Source organism: Girardinichthys multiradiatus, chromosome 19 (assembly GCF_021462225.1).
Source record: "Girardinichthys multiradiatus isolate DD_20200921_A chromosome 19, DD_fGirMul_XY1, whole genome shotgun sequence".
Taxonomy (NCBI): Eukaryota; Metazoa; Chordata; class Actinopteri; order Cyprinodontiformes; family Goodeidae; genus Girardinichthys; species Girardinichthys multiradiatus.
In genome coordinates this window covers 12,764,799-12,791,818 of record NC_061811.1, presented here as the reverse complement: position 1 = coordinate 12,791,818, position 27,020 = coordinate 12,764,799, and the positions used below count along the sequence as shown (strand labels likewise).

Genomic DNA, 27,020 nt, shown 5'->3' with positions numbered 1-27,020 from the left:
CAACAGAAAATAGTTTTAATCGAAAATGTCTGGAGAGTCCCATGCTCTCTTTCAATTTGAATTATGACAACATCTATTTTTGTGTTTGGATCTCTTATTTCCGAGGTGTCTCGAATGCAACATTATCCATTGGTGCGAAGTCATGAAATGTTTGTAAACAACTCAATCAGAAGGTAACTTACGTGCAGCTTTAATGTCTTCTTTTTAAACACTTAAATTTCAGCATGTGTAATTGATATGTTTGTGTTCATTGTATATATTATTATAAATTTAATGTAAAGGGGCTGATAAAAGAAGAAATATTGGGTTTTAGATTAGCTACCTTGCTAACTAGCTCAATGCTACAACCTTAGCTCGACGTTAGCCACCAGTCGGCTATGCTAAATGCTGTAGCGTCAGTGTATCCACTATGCTCATGGACTGCTAAACATCAGGTACTAGCCGGCTAGTTAGCTAAACCACTTGTCTTTGTCCAACCGGTAGTCAAAGCACATGTCCGGTCAACGACAGCTGTGCTTTTATCACCAGAGCCAAGGCCCGACATGCATTTATTTATGTTTACTGTGACGCTAACAGCTATTTCGCAAACAGATTTCTGAGTGTGGGGCAAAGGGACATAACTATGCTTATACAGACGTTATAATGCTTTAAGTTTATTTAGAAATTTGACATCACTTTCGATATGGAACCTTTCGGATAAATAGTTAAGAAAACTTCTTGCTTAATGCTTTTTTCTGCCAACAATTTGTGTCATGTCCGATGTTTTGGTGTCACATTACAGATGAGGTAGGGGGGCTCTTCTGTGTGTTCTTGCTGTAGGTGCAGCAAACTGGAGTCGAATCAATTCCCACACACATCTCTGAGTGTCAACACATCCTCCAACGTGTCCCAGATCTTGGGATATGAAGGATGTTTGAGCTCATATTTTTTCAGCATCTTCAAGTCAACAGGATGACAGCTGTAACATCAGTGGTTCCTTCATAGTTGCCTGAATAACCTCAACGTAGCAGTGACACAGTCTCAAAAGCCACTTTCCTTACCACTGCGCTGTTCAACCACCAAGTTAAGATGCCCTGGCCATTTTCAGAGTCCATCAAAAAACGGGCCTGCAGGTACCTCCTACATCGGTACCTGGGGAATTTTCTGCAGGAGAAACTGAGCTTGGATCAGCTCAGCCTTGATCTTTATCAAGGCACTGGGTCCCTTGCACAAGTACCACTGGATAAATGGGTATGTGTTATGTTAAAGTTACAGTTTTAAGTGCATTTATGTTGTTGTAATATGGAACCTAATAGTTAAGCTTAATAGTGTATACATACGTCTGTGTTGCTGAGGAAAATCTGTTCAAACTTGCCATGCTGCCACTTTTTTCCAGCTTGATTTAAAAGTAAATTCTAGAATATCTGTATTATTTGTCACTCATGTAGAAGAAATGTCTATTTTATGAAATATAAACAGTTCCCATTAATGAGATCTAAGCCATAACAAATATTTATTTAAGTACCAAAATGTTTAGTCTGTTGCTGGTAAGTTAATATGAGGGTGTGTGTACATACGGTAAAATAACAGGGATGATAGTATAATTAATTATACAGTAATGTAATTGTTTCCTTTGTTTTGCGGTTCTTGGGCTGTATGATAACAACAAATATTAATTAGGATCCACCAATCAGTCGAGCAGAGGTCAAAATCGTCCATCTCTTAAATGGCTCTGATCGGTTTTTGGCAGATCAGATATCGTAATCAGATTGGTTTTTTTTCTTCTATTCAAAAATGAATCAAAACTAAACACAGGCACAATTTTTGGTCTACAATGCATCAATCAAAAGCATATACTTTGATACAGTTTTTGAAGGTTAATAAAAATCCAAGATCGGGGACATATGCTTTGATGCATAAATGGGAATAACATTGTAAATCTTCTATTTTCATCTGGGTTCATTGTTAATATCTCTATCAAAGAACCTGCAGCAAATTCTGTCCCTTTAATGTGTTATAATGAGTAGAAAAAAGGTTGGAATTGGCAAAGGAAACTGGAAATCAGTCTTTGCAAGTATCTCTTATACGGAATTAAAATGCTTGTCATCTTGTCCCGTAGTCTCTCAATGAGCTCCTAGAGACAGCGGATGCCCCTTTTGAGGTAATTGCAGGGTTCATCCAGACAATATCTCTGACCGTTCCATGGGCAGCGCTGCTACAGGAAAACTGTGCCCTGGAGGTCAAGGGTTTGGAGATGGTGCTAAGGCCAAGACCTAGAGTGGGTAAGGAGATACTAATTTGTGTCTATACCGTATGACTGAAAGTGTATTATATTACCAGAAGGGGCTTAAGTAAACCTGTCACATTTTCACATATGGAGATATTGTTGTTCCTCCAGCATCTGGCACTGAGCCCATGTACTGGTCCAGTTTCATGACAAGCAGCATGCAGCTTGCCAAGGAATGTCTGAATCAAAAACTCACTGACGATATGGGAGAAAACTTTCAGCCTTTTGAGGGATTAGAGAAGTTTGCAGAGACAATAGAAACAGGTATGTTATATCTCCACTCTTTATCGACATTTCTTCAGCACACAGAGCCCAGGCCAGCTTTCTCCAGATGCTTTCCTTCAGTCTCTTGAACAATGAAGTAATTGTTTGTTTGTTTTTTGCTGTCCTGCAGTTCTGCGACGAGTTAAAGTGACATTTTTGGATACCGTTCTGAGAGTTGAACACATTCCAGAAAATTCTAAAACTGGAATTGCACTTGAAATTCGAATCAGGAAGTGAGTAACTGCATTGATGACACACAAGGATATTTCCCAGCTCTAGTGAAGAATCCATACCTCTTGAAATTTTCTACATTTCGTAAAAACAACACACTTTTAATTTAGTGTATTGGGATTTTTATATGGTAGACCAACGCTAAATAGTCTAAAATTGTTTACTCAAAGGAAAATGATACATGGGCTGAAAAAGTTTGTACTAGTAGAAGTGCAGATAGTGCTATGTGCATTTGTTTTCTCCCCTAAAAGTCCTTCTTTGAAGAAACGTCTTTCACTCCTGTTACAGCTGCAAGTATTTCTGTGTCTATTTACCAGCTTTCGCATCTAGAAATGCCTGTTGTTGCTCAATTTTCTTTGCAAAAAGCTCAATCTCAGTTCAATTAAGGGGATTGTGTCTGAAAAATAATTTTCAAGGCCTGTCACAACATCTGGATTAGATGTATTTTTGACCTAGAGCTTTTAACACATTAACATGCATTAACATGCTTGATACAACTCTGGTTGTTTAGGGTTATCGTCCTACATTTTATTCTTCCAGGGTTTTTCTGTATTTAGCTCAATCAATGTTCACATGAGGTCTTACCAGTTTCCCTGTCCCTCCTTAAATAAAGCATCCCCCGAGCATGATGCTGCCATCATCATGTTTTACAGTGGGTTTGGTGTTTAGGATAGTGTAACGTACTAATTCTCAACACTTAGGGTTTTGCTTTAGGCCAGAAAGTTAAATTTAAAGTCTGATCTGTCCAGAGTGCCCTCTTCCATGTATTTGCTGTTAAGTACATGGCTTGCGGTAAATGTTTAAACAGACTTCTTATGTTGTTCTGTCATCAATGGCTTTCTTCTTGCTACTCTTCAATGAAGGCTGGTTGTGTGGAGTATATTATCAAGAGTTATCCTGTTAACAGATTCTCACACCTGAGCTGTGGATCTCTGCTGCTCCTCTAGAGTTACCATAGCCCTTTTGGCTGCTTCTCTAATCAATGCCTTCCTTGCTTGGCTTGTAAATTTAGGTGTACGGCATTGTCTTCGTTTACCATCGAGCCAGACTTTATCCAGTGTTTGGATGGTGAATTGGACAGTGCTCTGTGATGTGTTTAAAGCTTGGGATATTGTTTTATATCCAACCCTGCTTTAAATGGCTGTGTTCTTGGACCCTTATGATGCTTTTTGTTCAATAATGTTCCTTAGCAAACCCCTGAGGCCTTCACGGAACTATATTTAATAATTTGGCTACTTCTGAATGCAATTAGTTGTACAGAACCTTATTTGGGGTACACTGGTTTAATGGGGACGGAATACATAAGCATGCCACACTTTTCAGATTTTTATTTCCAAATGGATTTAAAAACCCTGCATCATTTTCCTTCCACTCCTCAATTATGCTCCACTTTGTGTTGGTTCATCGATCATATAAAATCCCAATAAAACACATTGAAGTTTGGGGTTGTAACAAGACAAATGTTCAAGGGGTATGAATACTTTTCCAAGGCACCGTAGTTAAACCATTCTTTCACAAACGATTTCTGTCTTTTGATAATCAACATCTCAGACAAATAGACACAATACTGCTTCGTAGGTTTACACAGTTCAGTAAATTATGTAGAAATACACCTTGAATATTATCCTGTAGGTCTTTCTTTAGCTAACTGCATTTTGTACATGTGACAGGATTGTGTACTGCGATGAAACAGGGGAAGAGAGCCCAAGTGTAAATGTGCATCAGCCAACCACGTTCGCACACAAAAACATGCAGATGGATGGAATCACTGTATTCTGGGACGAGTTCTCAGTCGTGTCTCGTGATTGCAGATCCTCACCCACCCCTTCGGTTGGTGTCTCGAGTATTTCAGCTACTGGGGAGTTACGGTTAAACACAGCTTTAACACACAAACATCTCGCATTTTGTAGGAAACCGAGTCAAAGCTCTCCCCCAGCTGGAATCCCAAAATAATATGCGAGCCCCATCCACAGTTTACAGAGCCGCTGTCCTCCACAACCCCCTTTGAGACTGTGCAAGTTGGAAGCCTCAGTGGTAAAATCGAGCTGTCCCTCACTCTGAAAAACAACCTAGCTCTGCCTGGTGCAAAGGTAAACCAACAAAATCAATACATTTCTGTTCTTCTTTCTGTAATTTTGTAATTGGACTAATACTAATACTTCTGTTATTCTGCTGGTATTGCTTCTCAGTTGGATGTCGTTGGACACATTGACACAGTGCTCATTCTGCTGTCCCCGCGGCAAGTTCATCTACTCTTGGATTTATTTGGAGCTTTTTCTGGTGGAGGTGAGAACGCAGACGATAGAAAACATGGCGTAAACTATGAAGCCGTTTCACAAAATGAGTAATCTAGAAACAGCCCAACAGAGCATTTTTTGTTTTTCCCTTTAAGTTGCACAGGAATGGAATAAGGACAGAAAAAATCGTCCCATACAGCAAGAGGATGAGTATCGTCTCCATTTGGAGCTGAACCGGTGTCTGAAGAGAGACACTGTTGTACCAGGAGCAGACCCAGAACTTTTTGACAGTCAGACGACCAGAACTGTGTCGAGTCGAGGTTGGAACGAAATGCCATCTCATTATTATTCTACAATTTCTCTGTATGACAGTGTTGTACAGTTCACACAGTATGGCCCACTTCATTTTGCATTTGCTTTATTTCAAATGTCATATTATGCTTAGAAATGGGAAACTCCGAGTGTTTTGGGTCTTCTAACTGTGGTTCTAAATTTGGGCTGAGGTGCACGGTCACATTTACTGTCTGAAAGAAAAACGTATGTTTGTAAAAACGTACATTATACGTCAGGCTGGACCGCTGAAAATAAATGAGTCTGAAACAGGGATTGAGCATGAATTTATTAAACCTGTTTTGTTTGTTGTTGTAGATGATGTGTTCTTCTCCATGGCTGACATGGACATGTCTCACAGCTTATCATCCCTCCCTCCACTCGGAGAACCGCCCACAGTTGACTTGGACTTGTCTCTCAACAGCAACTACTCTGCCTCGCCTGTAGAGTCTCCATCTGGAATTGTCACAGTGAGTCCCACATTCATGTATTTGTCTGTCCATTTGTTCGTGCACCCATCTGCCTGTCCATCTATAATTTTCTGTTTCCCGATAAATTATTGTAATAGTTTTATTCTCCAGAACTACCTGGATTCTGAAATGGTTCGCTGAAATTTACTTTTAAGATTGTTCTAATAGGCTGGTATTTTTACCATGGATGTCTGCCTGTGTTTTAAGGCTATGTGGGATGACTACATGGATGTACCACGACAAAGAGAGAGGCAGGCGGGTGAATCCTCTGCCCAGTCACGGGATTCGCAGCTTCCTCAGAAACTACTGAGACAAACCTGTAAGCTCTCTTGTAAATTGACAGATATCAGGTGCACCTGTCTGCTGATGCCTTGGTGCTTTTGGAAGTCATAATTGTTTTTTTTTTTTCATTCTTGTTTTATCTGATATCAGCTTGTCTATATTATGGAACACAGTATTATATGGTAAATGTTTTCATTTTCAGCCCATTCATCCAAAACGCACGGGGATGAGTCAAGGCCGGAGTTGGTACTAAAGTTGTCGCTGAGCAGCTTTGCCGTGTCCGTCCTCCACATCGACCCGCTTCCACCACCACATGCAGCTCCCAGCCCTGTTGGACCCGTGGCTCGACATTTCTTCAGCGCACAGGGCCCGAGCCAGCTTTCTCCAGATGCTTTCCTTCGGTCTCGCTCAATGTTTGATAAGGCTTGCCCCCATGATCATCTAAGGTAAACGTTGTTTACAGTTCATTTTAACAGTTCAAAGTAGGGGTGCACCGATTGATCGGCTCCGACTTCCTTCATTTTGGGCGATCGGTCGATACCTTAATGTGAAACCAATCTTATCTCAATCCGCGAAGGTGTGACTGGCCCCTTTTGCTCTGCCATGAGTGAGGTCTGACTGACTAACCCGCCCACCAGGTCATGTCTGCACGTGTGTGGTTCTGTTACAACTTAAGATTGGAACATTAAAGGTGTGTTGTGATCTAATGACACCTGACAATGTCAGTAATGAAGAAAATCTGTATCGGCCAAAATTGCAATCGGCAGGTCAGGCTTTTTAAAGATCGGTAATCAGTGATCGGACAGAAAACTGCAATTGGTCCACCTCTACGTCAATACGCTCTCTATGACTAGGTCAATATCTGTGTACATAACCTGGGCCAATGTTTTGCAGATTTGTTGGTCAGGGTTTAAAGATAAGCAATGAGCACTGTCAGGGATCAAACCTACGAACTTTCAGGACTGACATCTCACTAAACCAGATGGAGTTTGTAGAGTGTCTGTTCCCTTCTGATCCTCCTGTTGGTGGCAACCAAAGAGGAATCCAGTACACTGAGGTCAGTACTTTTATTTCACTGTTATAGACAAAACTTCACTTTTGAGAGAGATTAGCAACATTTGTTTTATCACGCATAAGCTCCTGAAGTTTGAGACCCCAGCCAGTGACGATGAGTCGCTTACCACCTGCCTTCACCTGCTCTACAAACTGGCTGAGCGCAGAGGCCCTCAGGTGACCTTTAATCAAAAGAAATTCACTCACAATGCTGATAGAAGCCACTGTTATACCTTTTTCTGCATGGCCATCTAGCGCTCTGTTTGCCTTTCTGTTCAGGCAGGCCAGGTGCGTCTCAGCACAATTCCCAGGAAAGCCGAGATCCGGGTGGAGCTGGGTCCTGTTCGATCTGAGCTGGACATCAGCATTGTAGACCGTCTCAACTCTCTGCTGCAGCCTCAGAAATTAGCAACCACCGAGATGATGGCCTCCCATTTGTATACATCTTACAACAAACACATCAGTTTGGTAAGATGTTTACTTAATTTTTTATTTCACTGTTTTGCTGTTTAAAAAAAAAAGTCATTATGAAAGTGTTTATTTATTGTGCTTGTCCTATCACAACAATGGTTCATCCACACCGGAAAAGACAAGTCCCCTGTATATTTTCTTTGTTTCTTTTGTGCTCAGGGGTGTAAAGTCACCACTGGTTGATATCAACCATTTAAATTCTCATACTAGATATTCCAGCCTTGCAAGAAGGGCCTGTTGTTCACTGTTTCTATTGTGGTCAGGTTTTCCTAATAAGACTTGCAACAAACCAAAGGAAGGAAGATATAGAAGGAGGGAGGACAGGGGGAATAGAGGAAGGAACAGAAAACAGTAGAGAAAGAGATGTAGGATGGGACAGAGGGTGGACAGACCTAATAGAGGAATGTAAAGGGAGGATGAAAGGCCGGATGGAGGACAGAAAGATAGACAAATGGATGGGAGGAACCGAGGGAAGATTAAGGAAGGATGAATGGATGGTTGAGGAATGAAGGATTAATGCAATTAATAGAAGCAATTATGGATGGATAGAAATATCCATTATTTTTCCATACACATCCAGAGCAGGAAAGTATTTAAATTATATTCCAGCGTTTTCCAGACTTCGTAAGAACCCTGGAATATGTTGTTGTTGTTTTCCTTAGGCCACCGTCTGCTTGTATGTTTCATAATAGTATGAATTATTCTGAACATTTTACATAAAAACAATGTTTGTCATGTTGGATTAAGACTCCCTCGGAAATGTCCTCAATTCCCTCTGACAGCTGCTGCTATCAGACAGCAGGTCCTGACAGAAAATACCAAATAGACACACATCTTAAACTGATCCTTCACGTCACGTTAGTTGGATTTGCATCTTAGTCATGCCTCACTTTCATCGTGAATGAGACATTTTTGCTTTATTGTTATACTTTGTTCTGAAGTATCCATTTCTGGGCTCGGTTTCAGCACAAAGCCTTTGCAGAGGTTTTCCTAGATGACACCCACACACCCTCCAACTGTCACATATCACTGACAGTGAATGCTCCAGTGCTCGGCCTCGCTGTGCGCTTCCCTATCCCTGACCTGCGTTCTGATCAGGAGAGAGGGCCCTGGTTCAAGAAGTCCCTGCAGAAAGAAGTGCTTTTTCTAGAGCTGGAGGACCTGGAAATAAAAACAGAGTTCATGGGGGGAAGCTCACCCAACCAAACCAAAATGGAGCTCACATTCAAGGAACTTACTGGTACGTCGGTTGTCAGTTCCACTTGAAAAAGTGCAAAACTGCTGTTGACTCGCTTTTGTTTTCATGGTGCAGGAAAGTTCCAGGAGGAGCCAGATCAGCCAGCTGTCCGTTTCATCAGAGTGTCCCACAACATGGAAGGAGACATGATGACGTCTGAAAGTGTGAAATTCGACTGGCCGAGGTACACTAATGCAACCGGCGGTAAACTGATGAGTCCATTGAGCTCTAAGTTGTACTGATAGACAATTCCTTTGATCAGGGTTGTCCTGAAGATGAATCCCACTAAGGTCCACTCAATCCTGGAGCGTGTGACTGCTGAAGATGATGAGGGGGCTGAAGACCATTCACTTGAGGAAGAAGAGGAGGAGGGGGCTTCTCATTCGTTGAAGGACGTGTGTGACTTTGGGAAACCAGAACCGTCGCCCTTTTCTTCACGTCGGGTTATGTATGAAAACGAGGAGGTGAGTCATAAGTGATGTGCAACAGGTCATAATCCTCACATTAAATCTCAATACCGTTTAGCATTTCCACATTTTTGTCACATTAGCAACAAAAACAAAATTTTACTTCATTGAGATTTTATGAGAAAACCAACATGACAATGTAGAAAATAACTGTAAAAAATATAAAGTTGCCAAGTTTTTTACTCATAAAAATGCCTTCAGTTTTTATGTGTAAAAAAAACATTAAGTGTGGCATATATTTAGCCCTCGGTACTCTGATCCCGCAGAATACAATTTTACCAAAGCGAGTCCACATGAATGTAATTCAGTTTCTGTATAATTCTAGCTGTTCTGCGAAGGTCAGAGGAAATTTGGGAACAAACCCCATTAAGATGAACAGGGAACACATCAGATAGGCTGGGAAAAAGTTGTGGAGACATTTAAAGCAGGATTAGGTAATAATATAACATTTCGAGCTTTCAGTATTCCCTGGAGCAACTTCTAACCCATATCTGTCAATGGAAAAATGATGGCACAATAGTAAGACAGGGCCACCAACCTAAGGAGAGCATTAATCAGAGAAGCAGCCAAGGGGCCCGTGGTAACTTTAAAGGAGCTGCAGAGATGGAAGACTCTGTTGACAGGACAGCTATCAGTTGTACACTTAATTGAGAGCTATATCCTAGAAAGTTTAGATGCGTCCCTGCTCCAACATATCTGAATCAAAATGTGAGTTAGCTCTGCAGAGACCTGGCAAAGAGCCATTCTTTTCTGTCAGGTGTGATATGTTTGGATTGCAAAAACTTTTTAAATTATTGGTCATGCAGTATTTTATTATACTGATATGCTACACAGTTGGAAGGGAGTGAGTACCAGTAATTTAATTTAAATTAATTTTAATTTAACAGGGTTTAACAGTCTTCAACGACACCACTAGGGGTCATGTCTGTCTTGATCCAAGGTCGCGGTCATTTTTTTCTTCTCTAGAGATAAACATCAAATGTACGAAATCTAATCCAACATTTGAAGCTGAGTTAAAAGTAAAAAATAATCTAGTTATTAGTAGAACAGGCAGAATAGTATAATTAGTTGCCCATCTTTAACCATCTTCCTCAGCCTGTCTCTTAAATAGGAATAGCAAGGCTCCATTTCTTCTGTTTATAATCAGGTTTTTTTTGTTGATAACTAAGGGCCATAGCTGGGTTTAGCATTTTGATAGATGTGTACATCTTACAGCTATAATTAAGGTATCTCACTTTAGAAGTTGCATATAAGCTTTGAAGGATCAACTGATCCATGTGTGACCGGTCAGAAAAGAGCAACGAACAGGGGACAGCTGACACAGCTGGACACATCCTAAATGCACATCCATGCCAGGCTTGAGAAGCACCACTGTCTCCTTTTAAAAGGACTGAATATTTTCACTAGATCTTAAAGTAGTAACACAATGTTTTTACCAGGGCCTATCTTACTTACTTTTACATAAAGTAAAATCTCAAATATTCTTTTTGCAATAGTTTAAATGTTCTCTTTCAAACAGTTTCCTTTCAGTCTTTGCAACCAAAGATTTGGTATTAACATTTGAGCGGCAGACGCCCTTTGTCCAGGTGCAGAAATTTGCATCCAGGAGCGAGAATATTTGCCAGTCAATATATCAACGTGTTTGACTGATGAATTCTTAGGCAAATAGGTTTTGCAAATCTAAGCTGTGGACAAAAAAGGTGGTGACGGGGTATATGTGTTTCTCCGTTTGCAGATGATCATTCCTGGTGATGTTGGTGAGATGACAGAGTTCCAGGAAAAAGCCATGAACAACTCTAGATTCATCCTGGAGCTGTGTTTCCCTAATGTGCAACTGGCGCTGCCCGGAAAGGCTTTCTATGAAAAACTACACAACAGGTTCATCATTTATTATCAGCATTCAAAAATGAACAACCCGACCTGATAAATGTTAGTAAAAAATATATTTTTTGCTCTAATCATCTGATATTTAAAACATGTTAACAGCAAGCTCATTTAAAATGAAGGGTCAACTTTGGCTTGCTAACATATGAAGCTTTGTTGTAGCAGCAGATAGCTACATATACAATGCTGGCCACATTTTACTCGCATCTCTGGTTGGATGTGTGAAAAGCTTTAAATTATATGAATAATTGAGAGGTTGTGAAAAACCGACCTCTCTTTTGAGTACATTTATTCATCGGGAGTAGATCCCATCGTCACAAATAATTGTTTGTAAGAAGCACAATTATTAGTACGTCAGGCTTTTAATGCTTTGTACAAACCTTCTTTTGCTAATAGGACATTTAGTCTTCTTCTGTAATGTTTCTCAAGCTTGGACCAAACAGAAAGAGGAATCTTTGAGTATCTCTCTTTCCACAGTTTCTCCAGATCATCCAGAGTCCTGGGTCCTCTCCAATGCTCCCTTCTCTTCTGCTATTCATGGGATGGGAAACTAGAATAAAAAACCCTACAGTAAAATGTATTTATTTAACAGGGGATTGTTAGCTGTATTGTGAGGATTACTTTTCCCTACTAAATATGCACTCAAATTCAGGGTTTGATTTTCAAAACTTTTCTGTGTAAAATAAGGCTTTTGCACATCGCTATCATGGCTACCAATAAATGTGTCCTGAACTGTGTCCTCTGTGTAAAGTTTCATTAAATGAAATATGTATTCTCCATGTTTTAGGGTAAGCAACGACCTTCTGCTGTGGGAGCCCACGGCTCCATCCCCAGTGGAAACCGTCGAAAACATGCCGTATGGAGTTGGACTCTCTGTTGCCAGCCAGTTGATAAACACTTACTCCAAAGACAGCTTTAGCCAGTTTCGCTCTACTGGCCCTGATGGTGGGATTAAATTACCTGTTTCATATGAATTTCCAGTATTTCAGTTGTGTTTGTGACGTGAGATCATGTTCAAGCAATCTCTTTTTATTTATTTTTTGTGTAGAAGAGACCAGTGGCTCGGAGGACGAGAATTTGCATTACTGCTCTCCTGCCTCGGATCTGGGTTTCAGATCTCGAAAGAAGAAAAAGCCCAAAGTCCACAGCAAGACCTACCAGAGCCTCTTCTCTGTCATCCTTAGTGTCAGTCATGGGTTAGTGGCTCTTCAGATAAACGCTAAGGTAAAACCTGCTTGAAATTCTCTTAAAGTCAGCCAACTCCACTCAAACTTTTCATTGCAGTTTGTGGATTTGTTACCTTTTTCTTCAGAAAGAAGATAAATCTATACTGAAAAACAAACATGGCGAGTTCTGGATTGAGGTGAAAAACGCAGTTTTGTTCAGCGTCACTCAGTATGAAGGCTTCAAGGACCAACACTACATTTGCTTTCATACCAGCAGCATTTGCATGTACCACCAAGGTAACCTGCCTCCACTTTCTGTAATTCTTCCTTATCATTATAGCATTATAGCATTGAATATCATTGCAAATATGTAATATCTATTAATCCACCCAGGACTCCTAGATGGAGGCACCAATGTCTTAGACATGAAGTTGCCATGCAGGACACATCCCCACTGGCTGGAGCCGACCATTTACCAATCAGAGACCTCTTCAGAAAGGTCCTCAACGCCATCAGAGGGTATTGGTCTGGAAGCCCGCAGCATGGTGTCTGTCGCAGTCAAAATCTCATCACAGAGCGCAGAACGCAACATCAAGGTCAAATATTCAGATTCAGCAAATCTGTTTAGATGGAATCTGAGTTAAGAAATGGGTGACGTTAATTATTAAGGTTTTTTTTATTTTAAGTGTGGATCATTTTGTATTTTGAAGAACTTTATGTGATGTCACTTTATTTTAGCAGGAACATTGAGTGAAGATCCAAGGTTGTATTTTTCATTTGGCTGCTCATTTTACTGACATCCTTTTTTGTCTTGTCGATGCAGGAGTTTCTGGTTGCTGTTGGAGTGAGAGGAGCCACATTGCAGCAGAGAGTGGTCCCACCCAACCTGGGCTGGTATGACCAGGTGAAACAAGCTGCTCCGTGTTGCTATAAGCCCCCACATCTCTTAAACCAGACAGGCTTTAAATGGAATATTTCTCATCTTTTTGTGAAATAGATCGTTGACTTTCTGAATGTTTCGGCTGAGCCTGTGTTGGGTTACGCCCCTCCCATGTCTGTCACCACTCTACATTTACACCTTTGGAGCTGCTCATTAGACTACAGGTAATGCAGATTACACAGCGACTGCTAGTAAGCAGTTGTTTATTAGTAAATTATATTAGAAGTGTTTAAACGGAGCAATCTTTATCTTCTCAGACCTCTCTACCTGCCACTCAGATCTTTGGTGTTTGTAGAAACATTTAGCATCTCCAGCAGCGTCTCGTTAGACAATTCATCTTCCACCTTAAGGTTTGACTCCCTTGCTTTCTTGGTGATTTCAGAGATTTTATTTAAATTAGTGTGGAGAAATCAGGTTTTATAAAGATTTTCTTGCAGGATCATTTTGGACGAAGCTGCTCTGTTCCTCTCAGACAAGAATAATGTGATTTCTGTTAATCTTGCGCGGGGTAAGTTGATATTTAGAACTCTTTCCTCCACAAATGTCTGGAAATGTATGGAGTTGGAGTTAGTTTGTTTTCTGGTCTGCCTAAATTTGGAAAAATATTTAAATTTCAAGACTTTATTTCCCTTCCATTTGTCTACATGTGTTATCTATCTGTTTTTACTTGTTTTATATTAAAAGTCTGACCTCAGTTGAAATATTTGCAGTAAATTCATAGGAAAGTACAATGTTTTCTATCAAAACATTGTTCTTGACTGTGTTTTTCACACAGTATTGACCATTGTTTCATTTATTTAAAAGACTATGTTCAGGTTGTAGACATGGGAACACTGGAGTTGAGGATCATAGCTGTTAAGCCTGGAGCAGATGGAAAATTGGTAAGTTTTCCAACTTTAAATGGGATTTCTCAGAGAAAGGAGAAAGTCTGATTGGTTTGTATTTGTTTTTTGGGTGACAGTCGGAGCCCAGGTTTGAGCTGCGCTGCTCCAGTGACGTGATTCACATCAGAACGTGTTCAGACTCCTGCGCTGCCCTGATGAATCTCATCCAGTATGTGGCCAGCTATGGAGACCTAATGCCCCCGGAGGAACCAGAGACCAAGCGCAGCAGCAGTACACAAAAAAACAAGGTCAGATATAACTCCTGATTTGTTCTTAGATAAAATCTATGTTCCAAAAAACACTTTCAGTCTAAATGAATGTTTTTTCCTTTTTTTGACAGATGGAGGTTCCTAGCAGGCCAACATCTCAGATCCCGCTGCTTGCCGAGAATGAGCAGCAGATGCTGCAAGACTTGATGAGTGAAGCTATGGAGGAGACTGACGGGCAGCAGGCGCCTTGCCCACAACAAAATGGTATAGTCTTTCCTCAGATAAATTGAAAATCCTTGAGTACATAGTGGTTTACTGTTAATATATATGTGTATAATAATTCATAATTAATTCTCAGTTTAGGGAATAAGGAGGTGGGTTGTTTTAAAGCGGAAATGTTAGTTAAGGTTTTAAATTCCAAGCAAATGGTGAAATAGTTCATATTCTCAGCGGCTTTTACGGTGCCTTCACCACATAATGTTTGAATCCTTTAAACATTTTCATCTGCCGTTACATTACAACCACAAATAGAAGCCACAAGTATTTTATTGGGATTTTATGATTTTTATTTAGGGGTGTCAGAGTGCAGGGTGGGAGATAAATACAAATGCATGGATCACTTTTTAAGTTTTTATTTGTAAAAACCATGGGACTCTTTTATCCTTTTCTTTCCACTTTACAGTTATGCATGCAGTCCCAGTGGAAATATTTACATTTAGTTGCTTTAACATGACATAATGTAGAAAAGTTCAATGGGTATGAATAGTATTTCTCTCCAATAAAACAGGTCAAGCTGCCTTGTTTTGATAGACTCAGAAAGATATGCAGAAACCGCTCCTTTCATAGCAGTTTGATTGGGGCCGGTTGAATAGCATGATGGATCCACTGTTTGCTTATATTTCTAATTCTATTTAGGTTCCCATGAGGAGCACATTCATGACCATGACGCACCTCGATCAGACCTATTCCTGTTCCCTGATGAGAGTGGGAATTTAAGCCAAGATGCAAGTCCCACGTACCCAGTTCTTCCCTCTCCTCTCATTACGCCTGCTCCCAACATTGCCCATGAGACGGATGACTTTTGCATCTTGGAAACTCCTGATTCCAGAGGAGAGGTAGGGAATTACTGACTTAAATGTAGGCTTTTTTATGTAAAACATGTGTTTCTTCAATTTTAGGATGTTTTTGTTACAGGATCAAGACCAGGAGCCTGTGGTAAAGCATCTCACCTTAGATCCAGTGGAAATCAAAGACAATCACTTTAGTCAGCCTTTAGAAGGGAATGATTCCAGTAGAGGAACCATGAATTTTCCCATCCCAGAAGTCCGCTACCTCATCAGGGAGATATCTGTCATCTGGCATCTCTATGGAGGAAAAGACTTTGGGAGTGCAACTTGCATTGCTTCACCTGCTAGAAGCTGGGGGTGAGCATGTTGTGTTGGTTTCTCTCAAAAATGCATAAAGAGAAAACACACTCTCTAAGGTTTTTCTCCCTTCCTGTGTGTGGTAGATCTACTCCCCATAGCTCCCCATCTCAAACTCCAGTTAGACAAGTGAAGAGTTTGGGGCGGATTGGAGGCGGAAGAGGAAGGAACCCTGATGTCCTGATGGAAATCCAACTCAGCAAGGTTTTTTTTATTTTTTATTAATGAGCAAGTTATCCTCAAAGGGATGAAACAGAGCAGCTTTTCTGTAATACGTCCAGCATACTTTTATATGAAGTCTAAGTCCTGTTTCTCGAATTAGCAGCTGCTGCGTCTCTCTAGAAAATACAGCTTCCTTTCTGGAAGCTTCTTAGAGCATGTTTGCTTTTTCTGGCTCCACTTTTAAACGCTTCACATGATACTAAAAGTAGGTGAGTGGTCTTCACTTTTTAAAACTGTAGTTTTAAAACAACAGTTGGCAAGCTATGAGGTGCATGTCCGTAAAGCAGCTGACTGCAGGCTGGCTACCAGAGCTGATAGCCTGACTATGACCCAAAAAGGTATCATTTTCTGTACAATTAGCATTTTTACTAGTGAATTCTGACTGTGTGGTTGTTGCAGGGTCTTAGAAAGTCTTAAATAGACCAGATTTTCCATATGAGGTTCATGTGTTTGTTTATTCATTGCTTTTGTCTTTTACTATTTTATTTATTTTTACTTTGTTTAGAGGTGCTCAATGCTCATCATTATTTTTTCTAGTTCTGTCTGAGTAATTAATGGTGATGCTGTGACTAAACTACGGAGCCCAGACATTCACGCTTCCTGAAGAACATTTGAAAGAAGTTTGCTCTTTAAACTTTTAGCAGCTTGTTTAGGGAATTAAACTCGTAATGTTATTGTTACATTATTTAATGTAACCTGTTGGTTTGTATTTTTCCGTCAAATTATTAAATTAACTTACCTACGTTATTTTTTGCAACTCATGTGGGACTTAAAAAGTTGTTTAAAATGGCTTCAATTCACCTCACTGAACCTTAAAGAAACCATGTGCTAAATTTATCAGGTTTTAAGTAAAAGTTATTTTGCTACAGTTTTTATAGAAAAAAATAAGTAAATGTTCTAGAAAAAAATAGAACTTTAATAATCAACATGTTGTATTATTTTACCCTTAGTATGAATAGTTGTTGCTTTTCCGTTTTAAATAAACATATCATGTTGTATATTTTTGTTTAACATTGAACGTGTTTTTATTCAAGCTTATGCTATGAGACCATAGATGCCTAGTCGAGCGTAAAACCGCCCGATACCGATCACTAGCTCATTTTTCCGTGCATCTCAAGTTCAGTAGAATCATGTTGTTCTCTACAAATATTGCAGTAATGCCTTTAGTAAATAACTTCTTTGTTTCTTCAGGTGAGATTTCAGCATGAGGTGTACTCACAGACTCCTGTAGCATCTCGTCCAGCGATGGATCAGCCAGTGTCCCGGCAGGTGTTCGTTGTGCAGGACTTAGAGATCCGAGACAGACTGGCTACCTCACAGATGAACAAGTTCCTTTACTTGTATTCTAGCAAGGAAATGCCTCGCAAGGCCCATTCAAACATGGTAAGTAGGGCAACATACTATGACCTATTTAAGTTTTTGAATTTCTAGAACTTCATGAGTACTTTTTGTTCTTAGCTGACAGTTAAGGCTTTGCATACATGTCCTGAGTCAGACCAGGCTCCTCCTGAGTGCTCCTTGCGTGTTTCCCTAATGCCTCTTCGCCTCAATATTGATCAGGTATTAAAATCAGATATAGATGATGTTTGCACTGTTAAAGATGTTGAAACTCAGAGCATAATCTATCATATTTTTGGTTTTCTTAAAGGATGCACTGTTCTTCTTGAAGGACTTCTTTAGTAGTCTTGCAAATGAAGTTGAATTTTTCTCGCCACCTGCTCAAGAGAGTAAGACCAATGATCTACTGACACATCAACTGTTGTGCATTTTAACACAATTTCCCAGCTCCTGATTATTTCCGGTGTTTTGCAGCTGTTTGTGTTACGACAAAGAAAGCAACTGCCCCAGAGATCTCCTGCAGCTTCTCCAAACAGACGGCTGGCAGCCAAGATCCAGCCCCAATCATTTCAGTTCCTGCTCAGAGGCAGATCAGCATCAATAGTTTCTCAACATCACGGAGGGAGGAAGTGAATGATAATGAAGCTTCTTCCTCTCCCTTTTCAGACCAGCCGATCTTCTTTAGGTCGGTGGAAATTAACAAAACACTTGAAGCCAAACAGAGTCGCAACATGTCCATGTTTAATGCTGTGTTCTCTTATCAGGGAGTTTCGATTCACTTGTGAGGTCCCAATTCGACTGGATTACCATGGGAAACATGTATCGATGGATCAGGTACATGGTCTAAGAAATTAAAGCACAATCTTCACTTTGTTTTATCAGTTTTTGTTTTATTAATTTAAGTAATATATGTGTTCCAGGGAACATTTGCAGGAATCATCTTTGGGCTGACGCAGCTAAATTGTTCAGAACTAAAACTGAGGCAGCTGTGCTATAGACAAGGGTGTGTTACCTAAATACCTTATGAGACAGTGATGCATTGCTCCAGATGTTACCTTCATGACCGTGGACCATTTTTTAACCTAAACGTACACTTCTTTGTGTTACAGATTACTTGGTGTGGATAAACTATTTTTTTATGCAATAAATGAGTGGCTAAACGACATAAAGACCAATCAGCTTCAAGGAATACTAAGTGGTGTGGCCCCTATTAACACTCTGGTGAAACTGGGTGAGCATACCTTTTGGGCCCAGCTTATTTCCATGTGTTCCTCATACAACTACCCCGACCTCTGTCACCTTGGCACCCAATGTTTGTGTTTTTGCATGTTACCCTTGAGACTGGGATAACTGGGGATTTCTGTTCACATTGATAAACTTCTAAGAAAACATTTTGTTCTGTTCAGTTCACGGCCTTATGGACCTGGTTTGGCTCCCTATTGAGCAGTACAGGAAGGATGGTCGGATAGTCCGAGGATTTCAGCGCGGGACTGCCTCCTTTGGTACCTCCACTGCTATGGCTGCTCTGGAGCTCACAAACAGGATGGTTCGGACCATTCAGGTAAACTGGTCTCCAATTTATTAAACGTTATTGAATACTTTCACTCTCAGAGGACATTTGTAATGTCGTACAGGCTATAAAGCATTTACATTCTGCAGACTTGTCCTCTATGTTTTTTTGTTTTTGTTTGGCTCTTTCAGAAAATCACTACATCTATTTACTAATTTTACAATTTCTCCATATAAAAATTTATGAGTCGAGCTTTTTAATCATTCAAATACCCGCAGATCTTTGAAGGCCTTCCCCTCACTTTCAGCTGGAAACAGACTTTAAAAAGGTCTCAGGACATTGGGTTGTTAGTAAATGCTTCAGCTTTTGAGCATCGTTTACAGTTTGTATCCTCATCTAAAGATGATGTAATCAACCACTTTAGTGTTCAGCTGAGCTCCTAGATGCCACATTCTTCCCATCAAATTATTTTTGCTCTCACGCCTTTAACAGAACTTCACTGACCTGTACTTGTTGTAGAAAAATCTGTCCTAGTTCACATCATGTGGCATTCAAATAACAGCGTCTTAACGACAAATGCAATCCACTTCTTGACTGAGCCTAATGTGAAAATCAGATCAGGTTTTCCAAGAGGTTCATGGACACAATCAATCAATACACACACCTGCGGCTGTTGCCATGGTTACGTTAATGAGCTAGTGGTGGACGGTAAAGCCTTTTATTTCGTCTGTGTTCGTCTGACTTGGTAAAATCCTTTTATGAGGAAACAAATACATAAAGGAATATGCTTTAATTAATTTACACAAACACACAGACATGAATAAATACAGAGACACATGGATTAACATTTCACCAGCATCGTCACAAAGAAAACCACAATAAGAGACTGTGTTTTCATTTGTTAGGTGGTATTGTTCAGCCCTTTATTGAAATGCACTTTTTGTTACAACATGAATCCTCTAGATAACAATTTTTACTTAAAATCCCACCAATAAAACACAAGCTATGCACTTTTAAGGGAACATTTTCAACTTAATTGTAACAGTGCATTACATTTCCTGGTTTCTGCTGATTCTTCAGTTTTTGAACATCTGTTACCTGATCAGGTTTAGCTTCTTCTGCAGTTTTCTGCTTCAGTTCAGCTTCTTCAACAGATCCAGTTACGACTACTTCTCACGGCATTGCATTTCCAGAGGAAATGCAAATGTTTCTTGTGTTAATTTCTCTTAATTCTGTCTCTCTAGGCAGCGGCTGAAACAGCTTATGACATGGTTTCTCCGGTACCTGACGAGAGAGACACAAAGAGGGTAAAACGGTACTCCCATTATGGCCTGGCTCATCAGCCTGTTGACCTGAGAGAAGGTGTTGCCAAAGCTTATACTGTGGTGAAAGAGGTAAGCTAACGGCTCAGTTTACCATTCCCCTCGCCTTTACACCACTTTAAAGCACCATTCTGAAGTTTACATACACTTAATAAGGTCGTAACAATCCCATATCCTCAATGATTTTTAAAATCAAGTTGGTGCACAAGTTTAACTTTATTGTGAACTTTCTCTGATCCACACATGATATAGCAGCAATTAGCAGAGAAATCACATACTTTTCTGTAGCCATCAACAATCTTAAATGAGCATAATTCTGGTTGAATTTGACACTCTTCTTGCAGAATTGGTAAAGGTAATTTAAATCGGTTGGTTTACTCAGATTTCAAGCACACTCCTCATATTCACAATAAGATTAAGGCTGGAGCAGTTCCAGAAGCTTCCTGCAAGTACTACTGGGCAATAAAACAGTTGCAGTATTTTATCTTTGAAAAGAAAATAACAATAACAATGATAAACATAGGCTTTAAAATCCAGTAAGACAAACAGAACATCAGTGGCCTGTTAGGCAGTACAAGAGGCCATCATTATTTAGCAGTAGTGTAAACCTGATTTGCATTATTTTGCTTGTACTGAAACATATTTGCAGTCTTAAACCTTCCTGCCAACAGGTTTTGTACATTTGTATATTGCTAATTGTTTACTTAGATCTGTAATGTTGAATAATGCTAAAGGTAATTGTGTATTTAGTTTGTGACAAATTGTTATGGTAAATGTCATTAGATATAAAAATATATATTTTTATTTGTTTGTATTGAAACTACAATCATTGTTCTAAGGAATTTGAAGGTAGTCCTCCATCTTTAGTATTCCATCCACTTTCCTGGTCACCGTCCTCTCAGTCTACAGCGATGGTACATTTACTTCTCTGTGGACAGTAACACTGGTGTTCCAGCATGTTCCAGTTCATGGGAGGCTTGATCAGTTGTTCCTCGATTGTTCCTGAATGTCCTAACCACTTTCCATCCATCCAGAGCCAATTCCCAATTTGTCCCAATTTGGTTGGGACTTGGATGCAACTGGGTTTTCCATCAGGAAAGTGATCCCAAACATACATAATAATGAATTTTTTGAACGAATAAAGCTGGCTAAGATTAAACGTCTGGAGTGGCCCCAAACTCAACCCCAATAAAAGTTTGTAGATGATTCTCAACAGGTCGGTCTGAGCCAGAACACCAACCAATTTAAATGAGCTCTACCATTTCTAATAAGACCAGTGATCAAATTAAAAATATTCATGCAGAAAATGACTGAATGTGAACTTCTGACCAGAACTGCATATTTCCGCCCACAGGGCATCACAGACACCGCTCTGACCATTTATGACACAGCAACACGGGAGCACGAGCAGCGTGGGATGACGGGAGCAGTCGGTGGAGTCCTCCGCCAGCTGCCACCAGCAGTAGTCAAGCCGCTCATCATGGCCACGGAGGCCACATCTAACGTCTTGGGTGGGATGAGGAACCAGATTCACCCTGATGCACGTCAGGAGGAGTCACAGAAATGGAGGCATGAGGAGGAGTAATCCTTTTTGCTATCAAACCATGACTGTGCATCAGCTGCAGGCAGGAGCTTCTTATGTGTTTGAGGAAAGGCTGGTATTGATCTCTGGTGTAAATAAAACAGTCTCATCCTGTGGCAGTGTGACCCAATGCCATCCATCTAACGGTTTCCTCACAGTGCCTTCATGGTCATCAGCAGTGTCCACTGTTTTGCTGAATAAATGGATATATATAAATAATACAAGTACAAGCCACATATCATTCTGTTCTGACTTAAGTTCTGTCATGAAAAATCAAAACTGTGTCAGACAGATCATCTCATTAGCTTCCTTTTCAAGCAGCTCTCTATACAGATAGTGTACTTATACTACTTGGTGTCAACAAACCCGAGTGTAGGAGGTTTAATTTATTACATGTACTATATGTTGCCCTTGTTATTTACTGTAAATATGCCAAATTTGTAATCTCTCATGCAAATGCAAGAAAACAAGAGCAGAAACAGAATGTGTCAAAGGTGTGTAGTTATTTAATAAGCACTTTTAAGTGACTTGAAGGGTTACAGGTCCAAATAAATGAACAGAAAGATAACCCAAACGTGTTGTACAGCTGCACAGATTTATTTCGAACTGCAAGGTGTGCTATTTTCACAAAAGCTGCTATTCAGAAAGTCACTTTTAAACGTTTTGTTCCTTGTCTTTAGTTGCAGCTTTTCACAAGAACAACTCCTCTACATCTCTAACGTCTTATTGTCAGCTGTTTTTATTTAAGTAAACGAATATGGATGTCAGTTGTGATCATTTGCGTTACACACTTTATATTTGCATATTTTATTGTTTGTGTGGAAAGAATAATTTTTCTTGGTCAAAAAGTGTTGTTTATTAATTGTATCAAATAGGTGAAAAGTAAATAATAAACTGTTCAGATCACGCTTGTTTGCCATATTCTGTATCGATTTTATGTTGCAAAGATTATTTGATACCCCCGTTACGTCACTGCCCAAATATGTAAAGAAACGTAGTGTTTTTCTTTTTTCTCAGGCTGACACTATTTTCAACAAGTTCCATTTATACTCGGAAGTCGGGATTTCCGACCTCCGAGTAGGAACTTTCGACTGGAACCACCCGCTATAGTCGAAATTAAAAGTCGGGGTAAAGACGACCACACCCGACTTCCGCATTAAAGATGGTTGAGAATCGCATCAACAGTAGTGAAATGTGCTCACTGTGACAGTTTTTAGCAGTTCTTTGTTATTTATGTAACATTTAGTCCTTCATGCACGTGCTACTTTTCAGTGTTTATAAGACGGGTTGTTTCAACGCTGTTTATAAGCACGTAATGCGTAAAACAGTGTTCTTGTCATTCGTATTGTTGTAAAGGGCTCCTGTTACAGTTGCTAGCATACGAACGAAAACTAGCAGGAAACTGGAACTCTACAACTCGGAGATGACGGAAACTCCGACATCCCAGTTCAGACGTTTTCGAGGTTAATGGAACGCAGCATTACTTTCCCTTCGTGCGCACTACGCTGCACTGACGCTTTACGTGTGCGCGCACGCAGTTTTATATGAAACTGGTGAACTCATTAAGATAAGCTGCCTACTTAAAGAGTGTCCAACTATAGATGTATCAACAGTATCAAATATATACATTGAAAACACGGCTGGGTTAGGGTTTATGGGTTTCATTATAAAGTTTCTTAAAAAGCACACAGCTTTTTCTGTTTGATGACGTGACGAGGGACCAGAATCAGGCATATCAACTAGAATTTGTAAACACTACACAGGAACAGTGACCATTTACAGATTTTGACAGAAATCCAAGTTGTTGAGTTATACTGAGTTGCCATGATCAATACTGCAGCTGATAAATAAGGTGAGGCAAACATTGACAAGGACAATCACCATCTTCAGACCTTTACCTGATATGAATTCGTTTATATTCCTCCAGTTACCTAAATGAGTAAATATTATATTGTGCTTGTATTGCCTTAACTAGTTACATGGTTTGCCAGTTAAGTGCCACTGTATGTTTTCTGAAGCTTTACTGCTTATTCCTGCTCCTGTTGTTGACTGGAATGATGAAGAAGGTCTAACTGCAGTCCTCGAGAGCTACTGTCATGCAGCTTTTAGATACATCTCTACTCCAGCACACCAGCATTAAATGACTGGCTCATTACCAGGCCTCTGCCAAATGTAAGGCATGCTGAAGAGGTAATTCAACCAACTTAATTAGCTCTCAAAACTGGAGTTGGAGACCCCTGAAAGTTGGGGTCTGGACTCTCCTTGGCATTGCAGTGGGCAAGTGAGGGGTCTTGTGATCCTGTCTAGAGAAAATCCTAAAAACATAAATGATAAAGGTGAATCATATTTATTCTATAATTGTTAGACGAGATAAAAAAAAATAGTACATACAAATCAATAAAAGCAATGTGATGTCTGTTTAGGTTGCTTATGTTGTCACTGTTCCCCTATTTGGTTGATCTGGTAGAGGTGTCTGTATATTCAACCAATACTCAGGATCACAGGTTTCCTGCAGGTTGGAGGCAGAAAAAGGGCTGCATGGTGGGCCAACAGTAAGAAGATCCAAGGTTCAAATCACGACTGGGGTCTTTCTGCATGACCCACCATGGACAGTAAAATTCAGAAGGATGTACTCAAAATAAATCTAATCACTTGCGTTATGCCTTAATGTGATGACACGAGAGACTTGCTTGGAAGCCTATTTTTACTTTTGATCTTAAATAAATGACATTTTACCACAAAATAACAAAAGACAGAAAAACAGAGTACAAGAGGTGGCAAAATAAACTCTTGACTCATAGCTTTAAACAGTTTGTGCTTCTCATGAACATTGTGATGTCTGTGATGTTTCTAGATGTATCATGGGAAGTAAGACTGCTGCCAAGGACTCATGTGCATCAGGAGGGCATGGTGACATCTGTGTGGGGATATTTGGTCTGGGTAACCTGGGAAAACAGCTGCTGTTCAGCCTCCTTCAAAAGATCAGAATCAAACCCACACAAACTAACATATCTACCAGAAACCCAGAGTCTGCAGGTATACTGATGAGTAAATCTGTTGCTTCTCCTGCAAAAATAAATTACTCCTCCTTTTATTCTTGACAAAGTTAACCTGAAAAACAAAGACAGAGAAAAAATACCCATACCTGCATGAATACCTGTTTTTGTATTTGAATAAACAAGGATTGAGTCACAGAACAAAAGCCTTGACCCAAATATTCCTCGTCCAACTCTACAGTTACTCAGGTGATCCTTTCAGTTTATTCAACCTTTCTTAGAGTCTGTATGAAACTGTGCTTACTTACTCCTAGTCCCCCAGCATCCTTGAAGCAACATCTGTCATTTTGATGGCCAACTCCATTGTTAACCACCTATCATCACTCTTTCCCTTTAGACATGAAGTTCTCTCTTATTGAGCAGAAAAATAGAAACAAGTCAAACAATTTAAATCTTTATTTTGCTTCAAGAAGCTTCATCTTGATGTGTTGTTAATCCATCTTTGAGATAGAACATACAGCTTCTGCAGGAACCTGATGATCCTTGTTTTTGTACTGTTATGTGTGGTGTAGCTACTGCTTGTCACTTACCTATCCAGCGACTGTTGTTCATGGATTAAAACTTTCTTGCTCACAAGACATGATTTCAGATGGTGTTGTTCAGTTTGGGTGTCTGATTCAGAATAATGTGCTCAAAATGTCATTAAATTGTTCAATAAATGAGCCAGGATTGAAGTCCTGCAGTGAGTGAGTCTTTTTGTTCACCTAATCTGTCAACAGGACATCTGCTAATTGTGAACTCCACAAATCTTGCTGATTTTAAAAGTGGCAAGAAGAAAAGTCCCCTTTGAAAATTGAACTTTTTGGGCGAAATGAAGAACATTAGGTGTGGAAGAAAACAAACACTGCACATTACCCTGACCTCGCTATCCCCGCCATGACACATGGTGGTGGCAGTATCATGCTGTGGGGAGGTTTTTCTTGTTCACAGATACTTTCCTTCATATCTGAACAAAATGGACAAAAACATCCCTGTCTAAGGATAGAGACATATATTATCATGTAAAATCTCAATAAATCACATTTGTGGTTCAAACATGACAAATTGTGAAAAAGTTCTAGTGAAATGAATTTTTTTGATAGGCAGGGTATTAAAGCTGTAAAGAGTTGCAACAGAGAATCATACCTTACACAGCAACACACTTTAATTTGGTATTTCTGAAATACCTGAAGTTTTATTCCTACGTTTGTGGTTATTTCACTATATTGCAGATTCAGCTTACTTCTCTATCTACCAGCAGAGTAATGCCTTTTGTTTCAGAGGAATGTGTCCTGACAGGAGTTGAGTGTTTCTTTGACAATCGCAGACTGGCAGCATGGGCAGATGTTCTGTTCCTCTGCTGTTTGCCTTCTCACCTTGAAAGAATCTCTGCTGATCTTTGTTCTCACTTGCCATAGCACTGCCTCGTGTACAGTTTCACCACTGCTGTCCCTGTCACCAGGTCTGCCTGCATCTATTCAGGCTGGCAGTGTGCAGTTTGGATGCAAATGTGAATAATATCTTATTCTTAGATTTTTATGTCAGTATAGCTGAATGTCTTGGTCACAATGACACCTCAGACCTGTGACAGTCCTGCTTTCATCTGGCAGCAGCTTTGTCAGATCCATCGCTGACAGAGGCATCATGTCCTCTTACTTTAAAAGGTTGAGCAGTAATTCTCCTTTACTTAATTTGATAGTAATTTTGAAAAAGATTTTTGTTCTCTGTAACTGATGCTGATTTTAAATTGTTTGTGGCATCACTTTAGGTCTGAACTGGGTATGTGGAGTGTTTTACAGCCTGTTAAACATCTGCACCTCTGCCTGTCTGGGATCCAGTGGGGCTCCTTCTCTAATTAACAGCATTTTCACAGAGAAATGGATGAAAAATAAGCCATTATGCATAGAGTTTCATCAGTTCCTCTTGTGCGCCTGCTCTCGATCCGAATGAGTGAGTTGATAAAAGATCCGATATTGCATTTAATTTTTTGCTGCACGAACAATTTAAATTCTTACATAGACAGAAAGTAATTAACAAAAGTTTTTCTTTACTTGACAACGGTCTTTTCCCTGGATTTCTCTCATTGATACCCAAACCAAGGAGACACGGCTGCTTCTCTTTGTAAAGAGCAGCAAATCAGTGCAGCAGTGCATCTGTCCAGCATACAAATCACACCCTGAAAGAACAATAAACTGA

General features: G+C 39.9%; 2 protein-coding genes across 5 annotated transcripts; both read left to right on the top strand.

Moving 5' to 3' along the window:
* Positions 1 to 118: 118 nt before the first annotated feature.
* Positions 119 to 22,696, top strand: LOC124855749 (autophagy-related protein 2 homolog B-like). 4 transcript variants are annotated; one of them, XM_047345807.1, is made up of 43 exons: positions 119 to 173; positions 782 to 1,230; positions 2,099 to 2,261; positions 2,378 to 2,530; positions 2,661 to 2,763; positions 4,432 to 4,591; positions 4,672 to 4,851; positions 4,951 to 5,047; positions 5,154 to 5,318; positions 5,647 to 5,798; positions 6,006 to 6,117; positions 6,283 to 6,526; positions 6,975 to 7,137; positions 7,218 to 7,310; positions 7,413 to 7,601; positions 8,571 to 8,844; positions 8,917 to 9,025; positions 9,104 to 9,305; positions 11,044 to 11,186; positions 11,980 to 12,137; positions 12,241 to 12,416; positions 12,505 to 12,655; positions 12,752 to 12,954; positions 13,182 to 13,262; positions 13,356 to 13,462; positions 13,556 to 13,648; positions 13,736 to 13,806; positions 14,103 to 14,179; positions 14,260 to 14,430; positions 14,523 to 14,655; positions 15,307 to 15,506; positions 15,586 to 15,815; positions 15,902 to 16,019; positions 17,229 to 17,420; positions 17,496 to 17,597; positions 17,686 to 17,764; positions 17,850 to 18,060; positions 18,140 to 18,209; positions 18,296 to 18,378; positions 18,485 to 18,606; positions 18,782 to 18,936; positions 20,130 to 20,279; positions 21,562 to 22,696. In XM_047345807.1, exons 2-43 carry the CDS (start codon positions 1,069 to 1,071, stop codon positions 21,790 to 21,792), a joined length of 6,228 nt encoding a protein of 2,075 aa, XP_047201763.1. In that variant the 5' UTR covers positions 119 to 173; positions 782 to 1,068; the 3' UTR covers positions 21,793 to 22,696. The 4 variants fall into 4 exon arrangements, with proteins under 4 accessions (XP_047201763.1, XP_047201765.1, XP_047201764.1 ...); XM_047345809.1 differs by having other exon boundaries at positions 135 to 173; positions 820 to 1,230; XM_047345808.1 differs by having other exon boundaries at positions 159 to 173; positions 791 to 1,230.
* A 408-nt stretch (positions 22,697 to 23,104) lies between these two features.
* noxred1 (NADP-dependent oxidoreductase domain containing 1) lies at positions 23,105 to 27,020 on the top strand. The gene is given in 8 exon segments (XM_047345566.1): positions 23,105 to 23,108; positions 23,268 to 23,342; positions 24,601 to 24,825; positions 26,106 to 26,286; positions 26,370 to 26,488; positions 26,578 to 26,731; positions 26,790 to 26,822; positions 26,879 to 27,020. Coding segments are annotated over 8 exon segments (933 nt in total).

Coding starts and splice junctions, on each gene's coding strand:
- LOC124855749 (XM_047345807.1), top strand. CDS start 1,069: ATGCCCTGGCCATTTTCAGAGTCCATCAAAAAACGGGCCTGCAGGTAC. Junction 5,048..5,153: donor TGGAGCTTTTTCTGGTGGAG/GTGAGAACGCAG, acceptor TTTCCCTTTAAG/TTGCACAGGAATGGAATAAG. Junction 9,026..9,103: donor GTGAAATTCGACTGGCCGAG/GTACACTAATGC, acceptor TCCTTTGATCAG/GGTTGTCCTGAAGATGAATC.